Source organism: Vigna angularis, chromosome 6, assembly GCF_016808095.1.
Source record: "Vigna angularis cultivar LongXiaoDou No.4 chromosome 6, ASM1680809v1, whole genome shotgun sequence".
Taxonomy (NCBI): Eukaryota; Viridiplantae; Streptophyta; class Magnoliopsida; order Fabales; family Fabaceae; genus Vigna; species Vigna angularis.
Genome location: NC_068975.1, coordinates 35312904 through 35325492, shown reverse-complemented (window position 1 = coordinate 35325492; position 12589 = coordinate 35312904). Strand labels below are relative to the sequence as shown.

The 12589-nt window shown below is 34.0% G+C and overlaps 1 protein-coding gene across 2 annotated transcripts; it reads right to left on the bottom strand.

Moving 5' to 3' along the window:
• Nucleotides 1-2052: 2052 nt before the first annotated feature.
• LOC108341041 (uncharacterized) lies at nucleotides 2053-9774 on the bottom strand. Of its 2 annotated transcripts, none has more exons than XM_017578648.2 (12): nucleotides 7197-9774; nucleotides 6919-6991; nucleotides 6750-6843; nucleotides 6593-6642; nucleotides 6400-6449; nucleotides 5556-5664; nucleotides 4685-4745; nucleotides 4377-4429; nucleotides 3931-4023; nucleotides 3189-3252; nucleotides 2663-2770; nucleotides 2053-2465 (listed from the first exon to the last, which is right to left on the bottom strand). In XM_017578648.2, the coding sequence occupies exons 2-12, from the start codon at nucleotides 6943-6945 to the stop codon at nucleotides 2224-2226; spliced, it is 951 nt and encodes a 316-aa protein (XP_017434137.1). In that variant the 5' UTR covers nucleotides 6946-6991; nucleotides 7197-9774; the 3' UTR covers nucleotides 2053-2223. The 2 variants fall into 2 exon arrangements, with proteins under 2 accessions (XP_017434137.1, XP_017434136.1); XM_017578647.2 differs by having other exon boundaries at nucleotides 7244-9774.
• Between the last annotated feature and the right edge of the window lie 2815 nt (nucleotides 9775-12589).

Genomic DNA, 12589 nt, shown 5'->3' with positions numbered 1-12589 from the left:
ACTTTGCCTCACCTTTGTTTCGTAATGGTAGACCTCACACACTACTTGGATTCCTGAACATGCCCATGTGTGCTCGTCTCATGCACCTATATGCCTTTAAGAGTTCTTGAAACATTCACCCTCTTAAGGATTTAACTTCGTCCTCTTTCTATTTTTCTAGCTAGCATGTTTCCTCAAAATAATTTGTCTACATATACTCCTTTGCCAACCTTTCCAACAGTCCCCTCTAGCAGCTATTTGCTCTTTGCATCTCCTCTCTGCTAGAAAAAATAACAAAAATTGAAATATTGGCTTTTTGTGCGGTTGAAGGTCGCGTGTTGTTCATCAAAATGTTGAGAAAAAGTAAGAGAGTAAGCTTCAGTCCTGATGTCAATGAGAAACCAACCATGTTTCTCAAGCATAGCGTATTAGGAAACAGGAAGAGGGTCATTGGAAGTTGGAGTTTCTCAAGAATGTCCAAAGACCCTTTATTGTCACCTGTGAGATTCCTACTACGACTTGGAGAAAAGGTAGCAAATTCCATTAGAGTTGTTTCTTTGAGAAGGAGATCCTCCAGAAAGGTTTCTTCATCCACTTTGGTAAGGTCGCGTTCACTATCCGACCCTAACGACTCATCATATCGTGCCAAGGCTGTAGAAGATTGCATTCAGTTTTTACATTCTTCCTCTTCTAGGGAGAGACCAAGTTGAGTCTCTCCATTCAAATCATGGTTTGGAAAATCTTCTCAAGGCTGCTGTTGCATGCAAGAGATGTATCGTGTATGTATATTAAAAGGGATATGCTTTCTTGATTTCACGTGTCATGTTCATTGGTTCAAAATTAGAGGTCAATCCTTTTCATGTCTCATTAGCAGCGCAGTTTGAGCAAAGACATTTGCATAAAACATCGGTTCAAATCAAAGTTTGAATTGCGGACTGTACAAGTCTTTTCTGTTTACTGGAATACATTAACGTTTTTATCAGTTTTCATTTATTTCTTCACCATTATAATGAAAACATTTTCTTAACCATGATATTGGATATTTCCCTTAGAATAGTTTATTACCGAATCTGAATATTGCAGTGGTCTGTTCTTTTTTGTCCTTACTCAAATAAATGATTGGTTCTTCCCAAAATTGAACGAGCTTCTCGATTTTAACTTGGTCTTGCTCCAAACATTAAAATTTGAATTATGCATCAATCAATTTCTTGCATTGTGTTTTTCTATATCTGATAAAAACGATGGTTTTTATGGAAATAGAAAAAGCACCCAGTAAAGAAAAAAGACAAACTCCACCAGACCGACTTGAATGGACTGTTACAGTTAACCTAAAATTATCGATAATAAATTTTAATATATCTGCCGAGACGTTTCTCTTTCTATTTATGTAATATACGTTTTGTATTTAATTGAAATCATTATATCAAAAATTATTTTGGAGATATAATTACTTTATGACATTATCTTATCTTGCACCCCTCTATTATTTGCATGAGAACTTTTGTATAAATAACACTTTATTAATTAATTACAATAGACCCCACAGCCCAAAGACAGGAGCTTCCACTTTCTAGGCTTCTGTTGTATAACACACTTGAAAAGGAAAGCAATTGTAACCATACGCTGAAAAATCTATGAATATCCCAATCTATCAACTTTCAACCATGCTTTGACCAGAGCACTACAAAATCACCCCACACTGTCCAATGAATCCATCCAAATTCTATGCATTGCAAGTCATGCTAATAATTGTTCTTAAGCATGAAAATGAGCTTAGATAAATAATTTACAAATAGCGGCAACATATTAATATCAACCATTGGATAAATTAAATATGTAATGATTACACCAAGAGCACGCAAAGTTCGATTGCTCCTGTGCACTGGCAGGGTCAAGTGCGATGTGCAATCCCCTCTGGAAAAGACAACAAAAAGAATTGAGCAAACAAGTGCTTGCTACCGACATCTTGTTTATCTTGTCTCGTTGCCTTGTTTTTGTTGAAATTTGCTGATTTAAAGCAACATCCTAACATCGTCAACATCAGCCAGTGAAAAGTTTTACATGTTTAGATGGTTTTTACTTAGAATTATCTGTATTCATTTCAAAATTGTTACAACAAAAGACTAGTCAGGCATGCAATGATGGTACAAGAGAAAAAAAGGGCTAAAGTTCACACGTACGTTAATAATTTATAATCGAAAAACACAGTTCCAAATGACATTATGAATAATCAGTGTAGCACGATCAAGAATCCAACGAGAGGTTTTCAGGTTCTCGAATTCCTTGATTGGAGGCCTTTTTTAGCTCCAGAGCTCTCTTGTAAGGTGGAGCAATTGGGGGTTGTACAGGATCCAAGCTCTGATATGTCCCCCCATCAACTTTAGGTAATGGATATGAGCGATCAGAATCATAACCTCTGAGGTCGCCACAAGCTAGAAATGGGATATACACCTTATTAGGGCCTTCCAACCATCCACTACAACAATCTGAAAAACCACATGCATCAGTTACTGGAGACCAAAGCCATGAAAAATAAGGTCTCCTGGTGATACAATGAAAATAACAAAAGATATTTCTCAGAGTCATTATTATTTTAGTATACAGTATTCAGGATTAACTTTATGAGGCTGAATTTAATAGTCTATAATTGCATACAAGATTTACTATAAGGACGAACATATACCCGTATCATCTACCCCCGAGGGACTTCCAACCTTCTCAAGAAGGCGATGCAGATCTTTTGGATTGAATCCTTCAGGAGGGGAATAGTTTTCACAGACTGCAAATGCCTCTGGAAGGGTGAAAAACCTAGAATTAGCTCAAATACTAGTCAAATAGAATTACCCACTTCCTAACATTTTTAACCATACCTTTGCCAATGTTAGTGTGATAAAAACTAGCTTAAACACATGCAAATGCAAGGTGTCACGGCTATATTAAACAAGTAGTATTTTTGAAGTTAAATCCAAAAGAGGCTACAGCTATATTAATCAAGTAGTATTTCGAAGTTCATAACTTCATAGACATTTTTTACAAGATATAAAAGCTTCTGTTTAAATCTAATTAATGTGATGAGTGTCAATTCCTATGTGATGTCATGACTGCAAATTCTTAAACACGGTAATTGTCATAATAAAAAAGAAACCATAAAAAGGGAAAAAGTATGCATAGCAAAAAATAGCAAGCATTGAGAAACTAAAAATCCTTACCAATGCTAGAATTGCGGCTGCTTTTTGGTTTTGCAAATGTCACTACAGGAAAGAATAACTTTAGCTGCAAAGCAGAGACGACAGAGGTTGTCATGATGATTTCTAGGGTTATAGAAAAAAATTAAATTCAGAAAAACTATGTAACAAAACAAGACCAGGTAATTTTGAGAGACAATGATAAAACTTTGCCACTTTCCAATTATTTCGTTATGAATATTTGGCAGAAAGTGCAACTGCGAAACAATTTCACAACTCAACTAAAATTTTAGATTGGGTAATGAGTACGATCAAATTCCAGCCAGACAAAAGGCAAACTCCGTCGTAGAATCGGTTCACAAAATTTATCTTATGTGAGTGCAATTATTTTGTTTATCACGAAGCAACTTAATGGTGTTTCTTTTCTTTCAAAGTACAATCATTTTGTAGAATTTGGGTGTAACTCTTTGAAAAGAATTGTCATTCCTTCTCACACAAAAAAAAAAATACACATTATACGATGTGATCTAACTGCCAAAGTCAGAAATATTATGTGGTATTTGAATTACTTATATTGCTTTCAAAGGTTTGCAACCCTTGTTCATTCTTTAATCATATCACTTGTCTATAGATGTTGACAAAAGCTAACTGATAGTTGGATGACTGCAAGGCATGAATGTAAAACATACTTGCAGTAATGTCAACTATGCACAAGCACAAAAGTCTTAATTTCTAAAATCTCATGATACGGTGAAACTTCAAATACCTGACAATACAGAAGGCTCGTGTCCTTTCCTCTAAATATCTTTGCAATAAACTTTCCTCCTTCCTTAAGTACATGAGTAACAATTGTCAACCCCTGCAAGGATACCAATAAGCATCAATCTGCAACAAAAACCTAACAAGAGAGGCAAATAAAACCATGCAACTCTTTGCTAATCAAGGAGTATACAATTTAATATAGATCATATCCTGTGTATGTTGCTTACTAGACATGAGAGTAGATGGACTGAAAATAGATATCAAGAATCAATTAATCCTTGTTTCACAACAGGGAAAAGAGAAACAGATTGAGTAATCACTGATTTTATATATCCTTCAAATTTGTTTTCATCGCCAGTTTGCAATAGTGATAATGTGAACATAGACTATCCAGATGGAAAAACAATAAAGGGCGCAAACAATAAGAAGGGGACAAGATTAAATACTTACTGCAAGTATGAGTTGGGATTGTACGAACTCATCCATGTCATGAAGCCCAGTAACTGCAAAAGTCAAAGCTTAATTTCTTAAACTACAAACAAATTAAGAGATTTTATACGCAGGTATTACAATTGACATAGAATAACAAACGAGAGACAATAATTCAGGCTGGTTGGGTCCTTGATTAAGGTTAATAACAAAAATGTCAAACTGTATGTAGCTTTTCATAAAAGTAGTTCTCATGTCAAATTGCACTACTTCAAACATAAATATTGTGTATGAAGAAATTAATCAGTTAAATTGAGCATTTTCTTTACCATCAGGAGCACCATCACAGACAACCAGGTCAGCCTTGCAGCCATCGAAATGTCTAATGACCTGAATAAATCAAGAGAAGGAAGAGGGGCTCACAAACTTAATTCCAATGGTCATTCAAGTAATTTAATTGATGGAAAAAAAAAAACAGCCTCCAATAAACCAGTTCTTTATAATTCTTTCAAGTTTCAACAAATTGTAGACTCCAGCAGAAACGATTTGTTATGAACATCATGAGACATACTTGTGCATTTTCAATCCATACATACAAACTAAGTTGATTTTGTAAAGCTGGAAATTAAATCTCCTTATTATCACACTATGCATTTCTACCATTCTCTCTAAAACATGCAACATATGCAGACCACAATGTTGATAATGTTTTGTTGAATTGGGTTTATTCTGATTTTGGGGAAATTTGCCCAAGCAATGACAATGGATACATAGGCTTTACTGACAACAATAATGTCTAGCTGTTATTTTACACGAGTGAAAAGTGTGATTTATAGCATGGTTAAGCACTATAAACAAAAAATGTAGTGCTTTTCTTTTCCTCTCTTCCATTTCCATGCTTTGCTCATTGTTATGGTTCTGGTTTATGGTCTGGACTGATGTTCCTTTAACAGAAAGCAGCATATATAGTTGTAATTCAAATGATAGAGAAACAAATATAATAAATGAAACTCGTATGTTTCATTTACATAAAATATTTAAAAGGAAACTATGAAATTTCTCGATGAAATTTGAGGACGCAACAAACTGAGAGACAGGTATATTTTCTATCTCTGCCAAGATATGTAGCTTACTCAACATGTATCCAAAATATTATAAAATTATCCATCAAAAAAATTATGGTAATACTGCTATACGTACCACTTCAGCTGTTCGAGCATTAGTTATATCTCCCTGCACCTGAATGACGCCTTCAATTGGAGCCATTGGTTGCAAATCAATAGCAACAATAAGAGGAAGATTTTCACCGCTGCATACATGATGCAACAAGAAATTGATGATGTTGATAGAGACAGAGCGATAATACAAGTGATTAAATAGGAGACATTCTTCTATAAAAGAAATAATTTATTTAAGCCCCAAAAATTGAGTTTGGAAGATAGAGAAGAAGAAAAAAAAAAGAAATCACTGAAGGAGAGCTACTCAATCCATCAGCATGTCTGTAAGGGAAACTCCCTTGAAAATCCAAAGGTTTATAAACCATCAAGAAGCCAAATGCCTAATTTATCCCATGTCAGCATTTCATCCAATACAAGCTACATAGAAGATATGAGTTATACTCCAACCAAGTGCCCCAAACTGTAGCATACATTGTTACCACAACTTTAGCTTCTTTACATCAATTAAAACAATTTAAGCTTCCCAAAATATACGATAAGAAAACCAAGGGGGTGGACACTATATTCACCAAAAATATCAAGCTATGAGTTCATAAAGAAATAAAACAATGTAAGAACAGATGATATACTAATTTCTTTCCTTTGTCTTGATGAAAGTCTTATTTTATAATAACAATAAAAATACAGTTATCAGTTGTACGTAATAATGACTAACAAAAATGAAAACATTAAGTTAGATAGAGCTTAATTTCAATCCTGAGTCTTGGCATGAATCTGCAGGTGAGAAACAATGAAGAAAAGCTACTGCCCTGATATGTGTTATGTGAGAGCAAACACTATAGAATTTTCAAAGAAAGCCAACTTACTTTGAATCAGGCGCAAGCTTGGCTGGGAGATACAATTTACGACTCAAAACCTGCATATAAGAACTTAAGTATTGTGCTGGTTATCAAAAAAGACATACGAATGCATGGACTAGACTGCTTTCCCACCCTCTGAACACATGTTTGTTTGTTAAGAGTTTGTATGACATGGCAATTAATATTTCATCACAAGTACCTGACTCCAGCTACCCGGGGCAGCACACAAATCTACAACACGCTTTACTCCTGCAAAAAATAAAAATTAATCTCGAAACAGTGTCTCAGCGGAAAAAATATTCAACAAACCCAAAAGGCCAAATACAGACTTTTGTGGAGAAAGACAGACATCCCACCTTCAAAAATGTTGAATTCCTCATCTATCTGAAGGAGTTTAAAGGCACTTCGAGCACGCCAACCTTCCTCTTTTGCTTTCCGATAATAGATATCCTGAAAACCAATTTACCTAAGCATGAATGCACCCTAAAAAAGAACACTCATGTAGGATAAAAATCAAACACACACCCTCTTATCCCTTGAAGCTCTCCCCATACTCTATCGTTCACTTGCCCTGCCACAGATTACGCAAAACAAGTCCCTGACACCAACAATTGCCAAAAGAAATTAGAACATGCAACTGAAATAAAAACAAGAAATTTAAAAAGAATAAAATAAAAGTTTTTTCCCATCCTTTTAGCCATTTTTTCAAACACCTGGTGCACATACAGAAAATCCTCCTTTCACATTTACATTACATAGCTTAAAAGCCCCTAAATTTTAATCCCCAGAAAATCACAACTTACATGGACTCAGAATTTCACAATCCTAATATGAAAAGAAAACCATGCACCTTTTAACTTGAACGATCCAGCGATCACCTCTCCAACCATACAGCACATTCACTAGTTACCTAGGTTATGTTATATATTAAATAATATATGCCCGTAGCCGAATTGGATAATATTGCAACAGTAACCGGGTCAACCCGTGTTCACAACCTATGCCGGCTCAGAATCTGAATCAAATAGCAATTCGCGCTCAACAACAACTCGTCACAAACCCTAAACCCCAATTGTTGAACCCTTTAATATCACTCCTCACGAATTCTAAAAATGCATTCTTTCACCTCCACAACCAAATGCCTTACACGGTTTCTCCCAGAACCACTACGCCTTCACCAACGCCCTCAAGGCCTGCTCCTCCCACCACTCTCGCTCCAAAGCACTCGAAATCCACGCGTGTCTCCTCAATTCGGGTCACTCCCTCGACATCTTCATCCAGAATTCTCTCCTCCTCCCTCTTCTACCTCGCCAACTAAGGTGTTGTCTCCGCCTCAAACCTCTTCTGATAAATTTCCTCACCCGATGTCGTTTCACGGAGCTCACTAATCGGGCGTCGCGCAATCGGGCTTCGAGGCCTAAGCTCTTCACTATTTTTCCAAAATTAACTCGATGCCCAAAATTGACAAACCCAATGCAGTCACCCTCGTGGGCGCGTTGTGCGCTTGTTCATCTCTCAGGGCTCTGAGACTCGGCAAGTCCGTTGACGCTTACGGCGTGAGGTTGATTGCCAGCGCCAATGTTGTTTTTGACAACACGGTGTCGGACCTGTATGCAAAGAATGGGTCTTTGAAATATGCCAAGAGCCTGTTTGATAAAATGTCTATGAGGGACATGATTTCTTGGACCACTTTGTTGATGGGTTACGCTGCGACGAGGCTTTTGATGTGTTAAAACGAATAGTGCAGAAACAGAGCCTAAGGAGGCAACAATGGCGTGTGCTCCTGTTGCGGCATTGGGTTTGGGGCGGTGAGTGCATTCATATATTGACTGACGACACGACCTTGTGGTAGATGGAACTATCAGGAATGCTTTGCTAAACATGTATGTGAAGCGTGGAGACATTGCAAGTGGGGTTTAGAATTTTGACATGATTATGAACAAGGATGTTATCTCCTGGGGCATTGTAATCTGTAGCCTTGCCATGAACAGTTATGGGAAAAGAACATTGGAGCTATTTTCATGCATGTTGATTGAAGGGGTTGAGCCTGATGATGTTACTTTTGTTTGGGTGCTATCTGCATGCAGCCATGCGGGTTGGTGAATAAAGGGTTATGTTTTTCAAAACAATAAGGAACTTTTATGGCATTGTGCCACGGATGAGGCATTCTGGTTGCGTGGTGGATATGTTTGACCGTGGTAGTGTGTTTGTGGAAGCTGAGGCTTTCCTTACAAGCATACCTATTGAAGCTGAATGGCGTGTCTGGGGCTCTTCTTCAGACATGTAAAATTCAGGGTAATGAAAAGATGTCTGAATGGATAACGGGACATCTCAAGGGGAAAAGTGCTGGTGTTGATACTCTTCCTTTGCTATCTAACATGTATGCCAGTTCTGAGTGATGGGATGATGCTAATAAGGTTGTGAAGAGTACTGGAGTGAAGAAAGTCGCTGGATGTAGCTGGGTAGAGCTTGAAGTGTACAATAACAGATATTCACATGTGTGTGCTGCCTGGTGAGGAGGATAAGGGAGGATCAATGAAGTTTTCACATGGAGAATGGTACCAACAATGATGTAACCTCTTAACCTCCTGAGGTTGACATTGAGTACCGGTCTAATTACTCTTTTCATATGTAGAATCGATTTATGATTTATCTCAATTTGCAGTTCCAGCAGAGCAGTATTCCGCCAATTTTCTCCTTTATTTTACTTTCTGGAACTTTTGCACGGAATTCATTCAGCTGAAAAAATTCTACACGAATTCGAAATAAAACTTCGTTACTTTTTTTTCTCTGACACTTGAGTATGATATGACTCATTATCGTCTCATCAAATTCCATTAGGACGTGAATGGATGCACCATCCCTTCAGTTTAATTGGTGACAAGTTAAGGATGAAATATACGTGAGAGTTGTAATGGTCAACCTGAGAATGAAAATCGGCTGAATTGGAAGTAAAATGTATGAAGAATCTTATGAGCAAGCTATGTATATTTTTTGTTTCTTGTTAAAACTCCTGCACCATTGTAATAAAGAAAGGCAAAATGTGATGGATCAAAGCCCTGATTTGCAAGGACAGCTCCTTTGACGAGGGGTATTTCTGCAAAATTCAAAGATTGAAACAGGGTTAACGTCTAAAATCACAAAGCAAGAGACCTGTCTAGGAAAAACACAAACTAGCTCCATATTTTTATTCTTGTTTTTTTAAAGAAAAGGATACATTTTATTTCTAGACACAATTAAATATTTAAAAGCACGATTTTATCAACAATTTTTATAAAACTTTAAATTTACTCCTAAAACTAAAATATATGCTAATTCTAGAAAATTACTAACTCTATAAAACTAAAAAGGAATTTTATTAAAGAAAAAAAAAGACAAAAAGAAAAACGTTAACTCATACAGAAAAGGTGAAAAAAAAATTGTAACTTTTGGATCAATATTTTACACTTTCAATTTCGCCCTTAATTATTAGGCTCTATCCATCTGTTATTAAAATTGGTCAAGGTCAATACTATGTTCAGTAGTGTATCTCGTGTGCGCATCCATTGAGTTTAGAAATCACCTAATAAAAGGTTTAACTTAAAATACTATTCACACATTCAAGTACTACTTTGTAGTTTAATTAAATGGGAACTTGAAATTTTGTAGTTTAATCAAAAATTGCAAAATTTAACTATGCTGTCATATCATAACTAAAAGAAAACTCACTCGATTTAGCATGATTCAATTACATAAACAAAAACTACAATTAAACTAAACTAAGCAAATTAATTTCACCAGTTGTATGTAAACTAACTTACCTACTTCCTAAAAAAAATCACAATATGGTTACCTATATTAACTCATTATAAAGATAAAACAAAACTATTTGTCGATAATTGTAAAACAAAAATTGTTAAAAAAAACTACACCAACTAAAATAAAGATATTATAAACTAGACTATATTAGGCTTAAAAAGGAAATAGACATGGAATGAGTATAATCTCATGTTTCATAAAAATCAGAGCTCAAAGGAGTAATATCAGTTTTAGTATATTTCACATTTTATTAATCTGGTTTTCTTTTTCTCACCAACTTAATGTTGTAAGATGATTTTGGTGTTTGAACAGTGATAGAAGAGACTTTGGACAAATTGGAAGAAAAACAAACTCAAGTAACAGAAAAGCTAAAAAGGAGTATCATGAGATTGTAGAGCCCAATGTTTTTAGAGAAACCCCTAAAGTGTGGTCAAGAAAATGAAACCTAATTTTTAGAGAAGACAACCTTGGGATCCAAAAATAAAATGACAAGTCTAGTTAAGTGTTAATAATTAGTTGTTTATTCTTTATATAATTAATAATTTGTGTTACTAAATACACTTTTTTTAATTATTTTATTTTTTTCATCTACTAATAAATATTGTTATTCTTTAAAAAATGATAAATATATATTTTATTTCATAAAAGAGGGTTTTAAATGATTTTTATGCTGGAAATAACTATATAATTTTTCTATTTAAATATAAGTACTAAATACACTTTCTTAATATTTATTAAAAAAGTGAAACCTAACTTTATTTTAAAAAATTATTTGTTTTATGAAATTTCTACTCATTTATATATTATAAATTAATTTTATTTTAATTGATTTATAGCTTTCAATTAATTAACTAAACAGGTCAATTTAATTCGTTTAAATCTAGTTTAATATTTGTTCGTCCAAAATCAGACGAGTCTGGTTAACATGTTGAAAACAGATTTACTTTTACAATTCAATCTAATCCACTGTCTTTTTTTTTCATTAAAATTATAATATCATATTGGAACGGCTGATTTTTTTTTCTTTTTATATAAAAACATACTGATGTTATGAATATTTTTTATAAACGTGTTTCTTGAGATAAATTTTCGTAGTATGGTTTATTTTAATAATTATTTTTATCATAAAAATATAGACTTAAATGTAGTATATGAATAAGATCCATAAAGAAATAATAAATTCAACTCATCAAAGAAAAAGCTAAATAAGAGAAAGAAAAAGCTGGACAACAAAAGAGAGAACATAAAAGTACAGTCACATTAGCATGGACTTAACGCCGTTGCTGTGAACTTAATGAACAAGACCTTATTCATACATTTTCCATGACATAAGAACCCAATGTCTTCATTTTTAAAACGAATATTAAACAAAAATTCACTTGTTAACATAAGGACGAAGCAAGCATTTAAGCCTAAAAATATATGTGTGAGTGTATGTCTTTTCACCTATCCATAATAAAGTAATGTAATTATGAAAATGATTATTTAATTATGTTTTTGTCAATACTTTGCAGTCAAAATATAGAAACTAGTTTTTCTTCAATATGAAAATATACACTTCTACATAAATAAAAAACCTCTTATATATGTTTAATTTAAAATATATGGGAAAAGATAAATAAGTGTATATATTATTCACATTGCGGCTAAAAATATATTCAGTAAATTAGTATATTTCTTAAGAACATGTCTAATATAATAAAACAAAAAACAAAAAAAAAACGAATCCTTTCTATATTTCATCTTCTTTATTTATAGTTATTATTGTCACCATAACTAATTTTTTTATTGGATACAGTGTATACTAAACAATTATTAATTGTTAACCGTTCGGTTTAAAATATTGATAAAATCGTATTTAGTAACTAATTAAATTTTTAGGTAAGGTTGTTTTAATTTGGCTTATGAAACGCTTATAAATACAATTACAGAGCCAAAGGTCAGGTACTTTCAACAAAGACTTTATTATGTTCTACTTACGTCCAATCAAGACTTAAATATTAAACTGTAATAAACAATATAAAACTGCTCCTAACTTGAGTGTCTGAGGACCTTTTGCAGGTACATTCCCCTCCGATCAAGAATACAACCGATCAGATCAGGTGACAATCGAACGGTGCAATCAACATGCAAGCGATTCACAAGAAAACACAATCGAGACGTTTAGAAATAAGAAAAACACGTCAGAAAATGTTAGTCTTTCAATCTTACAAGTCCTTACGAACAATTTTGAACATTCAATTTTTTGAGTTTAATATTTCAAGACATATAATAAAGTTTAAACTATCCTCGTATCTAGCTTTAGATTCTTATCCAATATCTTTATTTTATCTGCTGTGACCACAAAAATTATACAAATGTTTGAAACCAATCATTAATTATCATGACGATAGAGTTA

What these genes read in the sequence shown, in the direction of transcription:
- LOC108341041 (XM_017578648.2), bottom strand. Translation starts at nt 6,945, where the DNA reads ATGGGGAGAGCTTCAAGGGATAAGAGG. An exon ending in AAGCTTGCGCCTGATTCAAA is followed by an intron (nt 5,665 to 6,399) that starts GTAAGTTGGCTT and finishes TCATGTATGCAG; the next exon opens with CGGTGAAAATCTTCCTCTTA. An exon ending in CGAGCCTTCTGTATTGTCAG is followed by an intron (nt 3,253 to 3,930) that starts GTATTTGAAGTT and finishes TCTGCTTTGCAG; the next exon opens with CTAAAGTTATTCTTTCCTGT.